The following is a 13831-nucleotide window of genomic DNA, read 5'->3' on the forward strand; positions in this document are numbered from 1 at the left end:
CCGAGACCTGCTGCTTCTACAGGAGCCAACAGGGCCGAGAGCCTGTGCAGTCAGTGGCCAGGCACTGCCCTCAGCCTCCCCTTCCTTTTTCCTCAGTTTCCCTTCCTGTCGAGTGAGGCAGGCAGCCCAAAAGAGGCATCGCGGATAGAGACAAACACAATGGAAACCAAGAGGCCAACCTAACAAATGGGGGAGACACAGAGCTGCTTGAAGTAAACGCTCCCTGTAGTGTGCCCGGGACAAGGTGGTCAAGGAAGCGAACTTTCTTCCATTTACCATTTAAGACACTATCAAAACCAGCTAACAATTCCTTAAGAGGAAGTCAGGGATTTAATAAGAGGAAGAGCATGTTAGAGCTCTCCATCCAGAGTCCTTAAATGGCCTACTCAGGGTTCAGGAAGGGGAAACATCACCACTTTGTTGAAAATGAAACCCTGACACTTTGTTACTATTTACTGAGTTGGTCCTAGGCCATGTTACATGGAATTTCCCACTTAATCTTTATGTTAACCCTGAATGGAGGTATTCTTATCCCCATTTTACAGATGTAGAAACTGAGGCTCAGCTCCTCACTGAAGCTTATGCAGCTACCAGCCGAGGACCCCGGAATTTCAACCCCATCCTTCTCTGTAGACTAACAGCCTTTGAAGAAGCGACAGAAGGTTGGAGAGTGCCCGCAGACAACATCGCCCACACAACACACACCCACATCTCTAATGACCTGAGAGTTCTCCCAAGCCACCGGTCTGCAGACTTGGGAGTCTCTAGGCACCCTGGGCCGGCATCTGAGCTCCCCATCAAAAACTGCACAAAATAACCTGCAACACGAGCACACGGGCCAAAGGGCCTGGAGGCCGAATGGGCTCTAGTACTGAACAAATCTGGGCCCTGTCGAGGCGACCAGACCAGCCCCGGGATGCGCCGTAAAAACCGCGATTGCCAACGACAAGGCCAGCCAGCCAAGTGTGAACAGCCGAGCCGGCAAGAAGAGGGCACCCTCGGGAGTCACAGAGAGGAGACATCACGCTTGTCGACGACCACCCACAAGTGAGAGCCAACACATCCGGCAGCTTGGAGGGGCTCCAAGCCATTAGCCAGCACTGAGCACCACCACTCTGCCCAAGCTGATTTTCAGCAAGAGCTAAAGGAATTAAAAAAAAAAAAAAATTTTTTTTTTTTAAGTAAATACCCAATCCAACAAAAAGAGAGATTACAGCAGGAGAAAAAAAGGCAGCCTACCAATGGCAGGATGGTGGGGTGCGGGGTGGGAAGGTGGGAGCCGAGCACCCCGGGCCGCCACGGCTATTATGGGACAGGTGTGGGCTCCCGGAGAAGTGTGAAGTGCTAGAACCATCCAAAAAGTCAGTTCTTCCCAGGGGCAGCAAGGACCAGGCCCTGCCTGGACTATTTCTGACCCATCACATGTGTATGAGTCTTCTTGTCACCCCAGATGGCTGCCGGAGCTGGCTACGCTGTGACCCACAGAGTCACTTGGGGCCTTGGATATTCTGTGAGCCCAGTGAGTCACTCCCAGACACATTACTTCACATCTGTTTATGAAGTGCTCCGGCTATGAGTAGAAAAGTCACGGTCTCTGCCTTTGCAAAACTTGTACCACCAGAAAGAGGTACATCCGTGCCCCATATCAACACCCAAAACAGCAGCGCCTACCCAGACATTACATCGAGGGGGGCACAGTGCCTTCCTGCCCTGTCCAACCCAACCGCCCTGAATGGGCATCACAGAGACACTGGAAAGAAACCCACAAACAGGCTGAACCCTGATTGAAAGGAACTTGGTTTATAAAACCCAACTCGACACCAGATGAACTTGGGCATATAAATCATGACGTGAAGACACTTTGTCAAACTCAGCCCTCTTGCCCGTATTTTAAATTATCTACTTCACCAAAATTCCACTTTCTTACAACCTTTAGGAACACACCATGGTGCAAAGCAAACCTCGATCCAGCCCATAAGACATCAATCAGATCTATCGCACGCACGTGCTGGGGAGGGAAGGGGCCTCTGTGCCTGGAGAGCAGAGAAGGAGGCACAGATGGCGTAGAGAATGCGAGGGTGTGGACGGGCAGCCACTACCCTAACTGGTTTGGGAGGCCTGGGGAAGGCTGGGTAGAAGAAAAGGACAAAGGTCTTTAGCTGGAGAAAGTTGGGGTAGGGCTAGATCAAAAGCAGGTGACAGCAGCCCATGGCGACACTGGTACTGAAAAGTGGTTTAAATGAGAAAACAAGGGTGCCTGGGCGGCTCAGTTGGTTAAGCATCTGCCTTCAGCTCAGGTCGTGATCCTGGAGTCTCGGGATTGAGTCCCGCATTGGGCTCCCTGCCACGGGGAGTCTGCTTGTCCCTCTGACCCTCTCCCCTCTCATGCTTTCTCTTACCCTTTCTCTCCCTCAAATAAATAAACAAAATCTTGGGGTGCCTGGGTGGCTCGGTGGGTTAAGCCTCTGCCTTCAGCTCAGGTCATGATCTCAGGGTCCTGGGATCGAGCCCCGCATCGGGTTCTCTGCTCAGCAGGGAGCCTGCTTCCCCCTCTCCCTCTGCCTGCCTCTCTGCCTACTTGTGATCTCTTTCTCTGTAAAATACATAAATAAAACCTTTAATAAATAAATAAATAAAATCTCAAAAAAATAAATGAGAAAACAAATGAGATTATGTGAGTGGTGCCACGTTTTAAGACTTCTGATTATGGATTCAGTCAGCACCGAGTGTAACTGAGAAGAAATTTCTCATGGCCTGCAAAGTACCGGGACCCCTGCCAGGGCCTCAGAGCAAGGCAAGGAAGGTGGGTCAGAGTACTTGGTTTCAAAGGGCTTCATCTTACACTTGATCCGAGAACTTGGCCTAACCTTCACCATGGGAGTGGGAGGAAGCTTATGGTTTCCTTGTCTACACTCTGAGGTTAGTGAAACTTTCAAGGCCACTGGGGACTGAGCAGAGATGCGGTCCTGCCGGGCAAGGCCCGAGAGCATAGGTGGCAGGGTCTGGGATTAAGGCTTGCCACACACCAGTCTGCCCGAACGCCCACCATCAGGGACGGAACGAACGGGCCCCACTCAGCTTCACCTTCCGCACCTCCAACTGCCCATTTGCAAAATGAAGATGCACGTCGTTACTTCACAAGGCCTGCAGGCGTAAGCCAACTGAAACACGACTGCACACAGCTTCTCCTTCAGTAAGCCACTGTCACAGCACTTGCTGCCGCTAACAGAAGAGTAAGGACAGTGGCTCGGGGGAAGACAGACTTCAAGGCAGCATAAAGGGCACGGATTGGCAGCTACTGGATTCACTGCTGGACCTGGGAGTAGGGGCGGAGCCCACAGAGCACCTGTGGGAGGTGTCTGCGAGGGTCGGTCCAGAAGTCACCGCGCCTTCACCTAGGAGAATCCCCAAACATAACTGAGGCTTTCGTGGAAATACAAAACCCCTAAATCACGCCTTCTAAAACAAAAATGAAAAGATATTAGGGCTGCAATATTATGCTTTGTGCTTGCTTTTACAGCTCAGATATATATATATATTTTTTTTAATTATACTTTAAATATATTTAAACAAATACAAATATATTAAAATGTATTTTTTTTTTTTTAACGTGCAATCCAAAAACCCCAGCTGTATTCACTTCCTCGGTACATGAAGGGCGGCTACAAGGACAGACTCCACCTCCTCTTTTCCCCACGGAGGGGAAATGCACCCCGTGCAGGCTTTATCATTTGGGACGACAGACAAAGTTAGATCTAGCTTCCCGGCTGAGCCGACTGAGAACTTCCTGATCAACCCTCGATTACAATGGATTGTTCAGGCGCTGTGTCAGCGCGCAGGAACAAAGCAGAAACTTATCTGCCGGATGCAGTCGGAGGCCATGCTTTTTTAGATCAGGAGAGTAGGTCCTTTCTGATCCTAAGGGCTTGGCGTGGTGGGACTAGGAAAGGCATGGTGGGCCCGGGCACAGCAGAACAGACTCATCCCAACCTCGCTCTTCTTTTCCTGACCCCTTTCTCCATGTTGGACGCAGTCCCTGATGTGTCTAGGAGGCACTGCCCTACTCCCCAGGCCAGGTGAGCCTGTGCAAATACTCCTCAGTTCTGTATGGCCCAGATGTTTCCTGAGGGCCCAGCACGAGGCAGGCAGGGAGCTGAGCTCCAAGGCTGTGTGCAGGACCTGGCCCTGGGGAGGGCCAGAGCCTGGTCGGGAAGGACAGAAAAATGCCAATCCTGGCTCCTGCTGCTACAGGACACTCTGGGAGTTTCCTCTCCACCCACCTCCCAATGTCCAGGGAGAAAAGTCATTCCTATTCAGGGCTCGCCCACCTCAGGGTTTCTAAGGAAGAGCATCATGGTGGCTGGGGAAGGCAGCCAGAGTTGGCAAGGGTCACAGGGGAGATGCTGCTCTGTCATCACGTCACTTTCTGGCCCAGACAGACACAGAAGCTCCCTTGCCCTCCTCGACCAAGTTCAAACTCCTGCTATTGGCATTCTAGGCCCTCCAGAAAATAGGTCTGCCTGCTTTGTCCCTAATAATGGCTTGCATCCACCAAGGGCTCCTTCTGGTGTAAACCAGGCACCACATGGATGGTCTGCGGTATGCCACCTTGTTTAACCCACGACAGTAAAGGCAGAGCAGATTCACACTCAGCTGGCTTGACCCTCGAGCGCGTACTCTTAACCACCCCTGGTGCCGTCCCCACCAGCACTGTCCCTGCCAGAATTTACTCCAAAGGCAACAAACTCAAATGCCTACAGGCCCCCGGCGGGTAACAACCAGGGGAAGCTGGAGTATGTGAGACCACGGGTGCTACGTGCTCATCCCGTGATCAAGCGTCGGGCCTGCGCAGTGAAGCCGCTTCTGAAAACACTGTTCGGGTAGAACAAAATAGGTCCACCAGGTCCCCGGGCCACCACACCAGGCTCCAAACACTCCTCGCAGGGCGGCCTGCATGAATTCTCAGACAGTTCCCGGAAACATGACCATGTCACTCTCCTGCTGAGAGCACCCTCTCGGGCTTCACCGTCACCCGGGATGAGGTCCCAGCTCCTTGGCCTGGCCTCAAGGGCAGAGGGCGACGGAACCTTCAAGATCAGAAGCCAGTGTCTCCTCCCCATGCTCCAACCCAAGCACCCCCCACAGCCACCCACTCGACACCTCCAGGCCTCTGCCCCCCTGGTCCCTTCCTCCGGGACAATCGACTCCCTGTGCTTTCCTGAAAGACTCCGCCCGTTCAAACACAGTCTCTCTAGAGCTTCTGCTGCTGCTACTCCAGCCCCAAATCAGAAAGCCCGACTCCGCCTGCCCCATATCCCACCTCCCCTGCCTTCCTTCTTCTCCTGACCTCCAAATCGCTTCCACAGCTATAGTACACGCTGCAAAAGGAACGCGCTTTGTACTCATTTGCCTGGAGGCCAACCAGACCATCGGTCCTTCACAAGCCATACATCTGACTCTTTCCTTCCACCCTCCATAGTGGCTGTTCTATGTTCTTCAGAAATAACGCGCCCACCAGCTGAAAAGCTCTACTTCGTTTTTCAGTTGACAAGAAGTCAGTGATTGTTAACATAAGAAGAATTAGGAGACGGATACTAGCTATTAGACTATTACTTTTTTTGATTTCTAAGCTTGAATGTTCTACATCTCAAAGTAAAAGCCAAAAAAAAAAAAAAAAAAGTCCCAGCCAGCTTGGTTCAAATAGCTAAGAACAAAGAGGAGAATCTTTAAGTTGGACAGAATGCAGATGAGACGAATGAGAAGTGGGTCCTCCAGCAGTCACAGAAATCGCAACCCAGAGGGAGGAAAGGATAAACAGAAAAGGAAGACAAAGGCGTTTGTGGGAGATGCTCCTGCCTGTTCTGTGTTCTCATCCTTCCGTGCCCAAGGCACGCCTACCCCCCAGCTCCGGCCTCCCGTCCACAGATGGATGAAATCTGGTCTTCCTCTGGGCAAATCATGTGGAAGCAGAGAGAAAAACCTCCCAGCCAGTTCCAAGTCCCACTGAATGCCACCCAAAGGTCAAGAACATCTTATGGGCCACAGTTCCTTGGTCAGCTGTATACTGTTTTCTGACTTTGAGGTGGCTGGTTCTGAACAGAAAGCCGAGGCTGACTTGGTGGGCTCTTGCTCAGCGGTCATAAAGCAGCAGCCCACTGACCAGATTTTATTTGGTCGGCTGTGTTTAAGAAATGAGAACTGTTACCGACACTTAAAAGTCAGAAGACTTCTGATTAAAAGTGTAGGTGTTTTTTTCTTTTAAGATTTATTTATTTATTTGTCAGAGAGAGCGAGAGAAAGAGGGAGAAAGCACAAGCAGACGGAATAACAGGCAGAGGCAGAGAGAGAAGCAGGCTCCCCAGTGAGCAAGGAGCCTGATGCAGGACTTGATCCCAGAACCCTGGGATCGTGACCTGAGCCGAAGGCAGTGGCTTAACCCACTGAGCCACCCAAACGCCCCTAAAAGTGTAGGTTTTGACTTCTCCTGATGCCGTGGAAAATCTGGTAACGACCAGCCTGTGGGCCTACACAGCAGCAGGTGCCAGAGTGAAGGAAGGGGCAGCAGGAGCGGCAGCACCAGGAAGCAAAGGCCCAGGCCCGCCGGGCCCCAGCACCTACGCTACAGGTTCAATTCCGCTGAACCAGGTCTTCTCAAGTGGTTCGAAGAGAGGGAAGTGCGTGTATTTCCAGCAAAATAGGTCCTTCCCACAAAGCACAAACAAGGCAAAAGGGGTCCTCGGTGCTCAAGGCAGCCCAAACACCCATGACCTAACTCAGTTATCCAGTCCAAGGACATCCTCCAGGAGGGCCCGGATGTGGGGGTCGCCTATCCCAGGAACCACTGACCTCAGGGGGTCACCCACCTCAGGGCCCCCAGCCAGCCTTCTGAGCGTCATGCCGCACTCCCAAGCTGGTGTTCCTTCGTCCTTTTCTATTTTCCAATCTGGACTCCTCCAAGTTCTCATTTTCAGCCCCACCACCATGACGGAAAGTTGAGCCCAATGCCTGTGTGAAGGAAGAGATGAGGAAGGGATTGTGTGGCGGAGAGAGCCGGAGTTTTCTACTGGGGGGAGTCGTGGGTGTCCTTTGTGGTCTGGTTTTTCACTTGCCCATGGTTCCTGGTTCCTCTGTGAAGATCCAACTGTTTGTACAATGACACCCCATCAGCTTGGATATTTTTACACTATGAAAAGGAGCTCTAGGTATGGAACTCCAATTTAGAAGAATGTGCCTCGTAGGAAATAAAAGTTAAAAAAAAAAGAGAGAGATAGAGAAAGAGAGGGAAACCGACTTCCTTTAGGAAAAGAAAATTGAGCCTAAAATTCTCCCTCTTCCCACAGAGTTTATTACCTCTTGGCATGTGGCACTTGAGGTAAGGGCCAGAGTCTGGGGTTAGAAGACCTAAGTCGATGCCCTGGCACTTCCTGGCTGCGTGACCTTGGGGAAGTTTCCAACCTCCCAGAGCATCAGTTTCCTCGCCTGTCGGACAGGGATCCTGAAGGTGCCAGCAACACACATCCACTGGAAGCATCCAAAGAGAGCACCAGCATGAGCAAAGAGCCTCTGAACACTGCTGGGCACAAGGTAGGGGCATCGCACCCGAGAGCCGTGATCTTTATCATGTAAGACCTTACTTGGCTTGGATTGACCAGGAGAGAAGGGAAGGAGTGAAAAAATGTCCAAATCAGGGAATTTGCCCCAGCAAAGGGATAAGAACGGAGAGCCACCCCGTGGCCTTTCTGAACACCAAGGTGGGATGGAGTCAGTCTGGGAACCGCCATCAGCCTTGGGGGTTCCCCTCAAGAGCCTGGGTTTCCCTCCTGGGCCACCCTTCGAGGCAGCCTCAGGGAGAACGCGGCCATCAGGAGCCCCCAGAGACGCACTGCTGTGAGCCATCAAAGCCCTCCCAGGTTCCCTCCCTGACTTGGAAGCTGAGAAGCCAGCTGCTCTGGCTGCCAGAGCACTCCGGAGCAAACGCGAGGTGATGGGGAGAGAAGAGGGCAGCCCGCGCTCCAGCCCGCACCCAGCTGCCATGACTGCCATTTCGCCGTGGCGGTGTCCTGCGTGTGGAGAGGAGAGATGGCATTTCATGGCAGGGGGGCCCGAGGCAACAGACAGGATCCCCTGTGAAGATGTGGAGGGCTGAGGAAGCGAAAGGCTTCAAGTCTGGGTTAGGAGGCTGGAACCCAGCAGGCCGCCTGCTTGCTCATTTTAATGGGTGCCTCCATGGGCCTGGTGACACCGGCGTTCTGCCTTAGTGAGGCCCGAAGAAAGCCTGGGGAGTGACTCTGCGGAGCCAAATGCCCAGGCTCCCTGGGAGGCTGTGAAAATCTAATTGCTGTTTGGTTTCCAGCTGCCACGCTGCCACTGCTTCCTGGCTTGCCCGTGGCCACCCGTGGGCCAGGAGTGAGGCAGACAGGATTCAGATCCTGGCCTGCGTTCAGGACTCCTGCTCATGTACCATGATGTTCCAAAGCAGCAGCCCAGTCTCCGGACATGACGCCACCACCTATGACTGGCTGAGCATGTCTCATGGGGAGAGCATGCACGTGATCTCACTACCTCCCAGCAACCCTCCTGGGAGAAGCTAGCATGACCCCACTCTACAGATGAGGAGGCTGAGGCTTACAGAGGCAAAGATCCCTGTGTAGCTCGGGCTGGCACCCTGTAGCTTGACTCTAGAGCCCGCATGCTGAACCAGTCCCCCACCCAGGCTATCATAAGGAACAAAAGCTACATGAGTCCCTTGGGCAGAGTTCACTCTTTGGCAAGGACATTGGGCAAAAACTACAGCCCCAGATTTCTGCAATGCAGAGTTCACCTGTGGGGTTGGTCGTTGGGTGGACAGCGCCCCTGCTCTTTCCCAGATCATCCTGGCTATTCCTCCCCCAAGGCCAACGGCTCTGGCCCACCTTGACTGAGCCTGGTGCCGACTGCATGAAGACTCTGGCAAAGGAGCCAGGATGTCACATGCTGGCCCCCTACAAGGGGGCAGTCGCCCTCTACATTGCTAGATATGGAATGAGTGAAGGAAGTCCCAACAGCATATCAGGTATCAGGGTGAAGGAGGAAGAAGGAGCTCCTCTTCCCTGTTACCTTAGGCATTATCCCTGCATGGCTTGTCACCTGGAAACCAGGGACCAGGGACCACTGGCACCAGAGTAGCCCCATGACATGAAGTGTCTCAGCTACTCCCCTCGACCCCAATCCTTTTTATACGCAGAGAAAGCACAGAGCGCAGCCCCATCTTAGGCAACTGTTGGACCAAAAGGCAATGAGCAGGCAAAAGCTGAGTGTGTCCAGAACTCCCCTGGAAAATCCTTTGTCCTGCCCCCAGGGCTCAGACGCTGTGGCGTAGCGGCCGTCTAGACCACTGCTGAGTACGCGGTGCACACCGTGAGCTATTTTGAAACCAGCCTGTCAAGTGCCAGCTCCACTGCCCGTTTTCAAGGTTATTCCTAATTTCCAGGCTTTAAATACCTCTGCTTCTACCTGCTTCCTTTATCAAGTCGACATCTTCTGCCGATGAGTCACTCATTAGCATTTCGGCAGCCGCTCTTAGAGCCCAAAGACATCTGAGTCTTGGATAAAATCCATTCTTGCCCACAAAGGGAAAAAAGAAAAAATGATCCCAACCCTCCAGTGTCCTGCGGAGATAACGCCCCAGCACGGAACCCCCTCCTCTCCCGCCCCCGTGCAGGGTCAAAGGTCATAGGCAGCACTGCCAGGTTCCTGCGCATGCGCATGTGAGGAGAGGGCAAGGAGGGTTACAGGCTGAACTGTGTCCCCCGAAACTTCCCATGTTGAAGTTCTAACCCCAGGACCTCAGAATGTGGCTGTATTTTAAAGAGGTGATTAAGGTAAAATGAGGTCCTGTGGCTGGGCCCTCATCCAATCTGACTGGTGTCCTTGTAAAAATGGATGAGGACCCAGACACCCAGACTAAGGGACGAGCATGTGAGGACACAGTCGGAAGGCGGCTGTCTTCAGGGAAAGCAGGGAGGTCTCAGAAAAGAAAACTAACCCTGCTGATACCTTGACCTTGGACTTCCAGCTTCCAAAACTGTCAGAAAATGAACTTGGGTGGCTTAAGCCCCCACTCTGTGCTATTTGTCATGGTCGCTCCAGCTGCCATGTCCTCCACAAAGGAGGACACAGGTACAGAGCCGCCAGAAGGCCCGTGACAGCTGCTGGTTGGGCAGGGGCCCAAGCTGGAGCAAGGCTCACGCTCTTCGAAAGCTGGCTTGGGTCTCAGTGGTTCATGCCCGCATAGCTGCCAGTTCTGCTGTATGAATTCAGCCAACTCCTTGACACTGCAAGGGTTTATGTTAGCCACAGCCTGGGGGCGACAGTGGCCGCCTCCAGGGCAATCGGCCTTGAGCAGTGAGGCTCCAAGCACTGGTTAGGAGAAGTCAAAGGGGGAGATGTCGCCCACTTCTGACCAGGGCCCTGACAGCCACACGCACGAGCCAGCTACAAGGCTCCAGAAACCCAGCGAGGTTTATTTCCACCATGATTTGTTGAGGACCTATACACAGTAGGCATGGAGCTGAGGGATACGAAGATGAATGGGACTCGGGGCGCAGGAGGTAATCAGATGGTTAAACAAGTCATTACCACACAGTCAGCGACTTGTAATCGTGGAAGCCTCATCTAGATACCGAAGCAGAAAAGGGCAGTGAGTAATTAGCTATGTCGGGAAGGGGAGGTTCGGTGAAGCCTTCAAAGAGATGGGATTATCAGCAGGATTCCCAAGACGGAACTGGAAACAAGCAACGACGCTGAACAGGAGGCTGGGAAAAACCTTCCAGAGTTGTCCGCAACGCAGAGAGGTTTAAGACACAGTAGTTTCGCAAAACTGAAGGCAGTATGACACTGGGGGCTAAGGCTGGAAATGATTCTGCTTGGGCAAGAAGGTGCCAGAACACGCAAGGCCTTGAACACCAGCTAAAGAGCTTGGCCTGTTTCCCATAGGGGACAGTGAGATCCTGGGGAGCTGCAAGCTGTGGAGAGTACTGGGTCCAGTTTTAGACATGCTGCTCAGACAACAGGGTTGGGGGACGCTGAGTAGAAGGTCAATGCCAAATCCAAGCACAAAATAACACAGGTCAAACTGCCCTCAGACAGGCCCCACCGTCTTGCCAACAAGACTTTGTGGATTATACATTAGTTCCCAGAGGTCTGAGCAAATGACCTAGTAAGAGGGTGAGAAGGGAAACTGAGGCACCAACACACTGTGCAGAAAGCACAGTTTCTTTGGGCCTTGACGGTTTTATATTTTATTGTTCTTTTTTCCTTTTTTTTTTTTTTGAGAGAGAGAGAGAGCATGAGAAGGGGAGGGTCAAAGGAAGAAGCAGACTCCCTGCTGACCAGGGAGCCTGATGTGGGACTTGATCCTGGGACTCCAGGATCATGACCTCAGCCCAAGGCAGTCCCTTAACCAACTGAGACACAGACGCCCCTTTGGTTGTTTTTAACAGCCAAAGAAGCTACCAACTTCACCAAGACAAGAATAGCCTCACTAGAGGCCCATCCAAGGTCGGTTTTATTGTCTACTTGGCCTAATTCCCACTCAAGCTCCATCAGTGGTTCAAAATCTGATCTTGACACACAGAACTAAGTTGCTCTTCCCACTCTGATCCACAGGGCAGCCAGACACCCGGGCCATCAGCTCTGGTGCTGTGGAAGGACTTAAAAGAGGCACCCAGATAATGACCAGGATTCCAATTTAGAATCTTGAGCCCGACTACTTCCAGAATGACCCACACCCTTAGTATGTCAACCGCCCACCCCTGCAGTCCATTCCTTTGTTGGCCATGGACCTGGCCACCCTCCACACTAGGGAGTATCCTACTTTGAAGCTGAGACTGGGTGGGGTGGGGGGGGGAGAACCTGGGTGCCCCAGTCGGTTGAGCGTCCAACTCGTAACATAAAACATAAAAAAAAAAAAGGAAAAACAGCAGCAGCAGCTAAGGCTAGGTCACATTCATTTACATCACTTTCTTCAAAACACCTTTACATAGTGGTGTGGGGGTGGACGGCAGAGGGGCATTATTGCTTACTAGCTGTGTGACCTTGGACATGTTACCCAACCTTTCCGAGGCTGCTCCTTCCTCTGTGATATGGGAAATAACAGTAATTTTATCTTTAGGTTCTGTGACAAGATTAGTATACGTAAATGCTAAGGGCTAGTGCTTGCATTTATTAAGGGCTCCTGATGGAACAAGGAGGAGGAGCAGGAGAGCAGGAGAGCAAAAAAGGGAGGAGGGGGAGGCGAGTCCAACAGTCCTGGGTTCAAATTGATGCTCAACCACGTGCTTGGCTGTGTGACCTTGGGCATGTCATTTTACCTCTCTGACTCATGGTTTCCTCCTCTGTCAAATAGGGATACTACTGCCTACCCTGCAAAAGGATCTTAGTTAAGATAACAGATAGGAAAGAGCCTCATACTTAGCCCGCCAGCTCTAGGGCATTTAAGACGCCAGCCTGAAATCAGAGCCCCTGATTTCTCGGCCCTGAATGCAGCTTAGGGAAGAATCTGATTTCTATTCCAATCTCCCTGGACCACCCAGCCCCACCACTCTAAGTGGGGTGAACATGCTGAAGCAAGGAGAGGCCAGTTTATAGGGAACCAGCACTGCCACCCCCAGGATCACTGCTGTTCTTCAACACTTCCAAGGGAAGGCTGCAGAGTTCCCTGCGACTCAGCAGTGTTCTCTCCGGACAAAGGAGACGGGAGAGCCAGGCTCGTGGACTGGAGGACAGCAGTACCCCTCTGTGCTGGCTCAGGAGCACCGCCAGCAGATGCAACATCCATTTGGTGAGAAGATCCTAAAGCAGGAGTCCCTGACATCTTAGGACCCTCCACAAAATGAAAGTTATTTTAAATTCTCCTGGACCCAGTGGCTCCGGGACAAGGACCAGAAAGCTTTTTAAGGTCTCTCCTTCTGCCAGAAACACAATTAAAATGTAAAAAATTTAAAGCTCACCTCTCTTAGGGTCACTTTGTGCTCAGCTCTGGTTTAAGAGGAAGACAAAGCAAAACCCCAAACCCTCAAATCAATGTATCACGACCAATGCTTGCCGCAGCCCCCACCCCCGCCACCCCGTCCTGGGCAATGCAGGGACTGAGCTCAGCGTGGAGAAGCAGTCATCTCTGCTTTCCTGCCAACGGTTTCAGGTTGGGCAGAGGAGGCTGGTGTTGGAATCTGTTTCTTTTTTTAACATGGAATGGGGCAGGGAAGCTAGCCAAAGAGCGGATTTGCCCAAGGTCCTCACCAAGCATCCACAAAGCCAGGGTACTTCAAGTGCAAGGGGGGGTAAGGCCCTGAGGGAGGCAAGAGCCCCGGGAAGGGCAGCCTAGGCAGTCCCTGGAAGCATCCCTAAGCTAGGACTAGTCTAGGACTAGCTAGATTAGGACTCCATGGTCTCCCAGTAGTGTGTGTCAGAACTCAGGGGTCAGACATGGGGTCAGGCATTAGCATACACGCATCTACTACCAGGCCAGCAAGCCCACAACTCACCCCCTGAAACAGAAAAGCTGTGCCCCGTCCCCAGCGCACCCCACAGTCTTACTTCTGCTAGGCACCTCTTCTTGGCCCAGGCCGTTGGAGGGAGCTAGTGGGCCACCGCCACCCTCATCCAAGGTCAAGATGAGGGGAACGTCGTCATCTAAACTCACGGCCATGCTCTCCTCTCTGGCAGCCCTCAGGATGCGATGTCCAGAGCTTTGAACAGTCTCTGCTTTGAGCTTCCTTTCAAAGCCACTAGCCCAGAGGTGCTCTTCAGAAACTCCTCCATCAGAGGCATCTTCTAGGGGTTGGGGGATAAA

General features: G+C 52.4%; 1 protein-coding gene across 6 annotated transcripts in view; it reads right to left on the bottom strand.

Moving 5' to 3' along the window:
- TPCN1 (two pore segment channel 1) overlaps positions 1–13831 on the bottom strand; it is a 65293-nt gene that overhangs the window by 48578 nt on the left and 2884 nt on the right. For 3 of the 6 annotated variants that reach the window (XR_004278070.1, XM_032310582.1, XM_032310587.1), the window contains exon 2: positions 13576–13809. Coding sequence is in view for 5 of the 6 variants with exons in the window: in XM_032310582.1 (XP_032166473.1) it covers positions 13576–13687 (112 nt within the window). In the remaining variant the exon portion in view is untranslated. Of the gene's footprint in view, positions 1–13575; positions 13813–13831 lie in introns of all 6 variants that reach the window. The other 3 variants (XM_032310586.1, XM_032310583.1, XM_032310584.1) reach the window with 1 other exon arrangement.

The sequence above is a fragment of the Mustela erminea genome, chromosome 13 (assembly GCF_009829155.1).
Source record: "Mustela erminea isolate mMusErm1 chromosome 13, mMusErm1.Pri, whole genome shotgun sequence".
Lineage (NCBI taxonomy): Eukaryota > Metazoa > Chordata > Mammalia > Carnivora > Mustelidae > Mustela > Mustela erminea.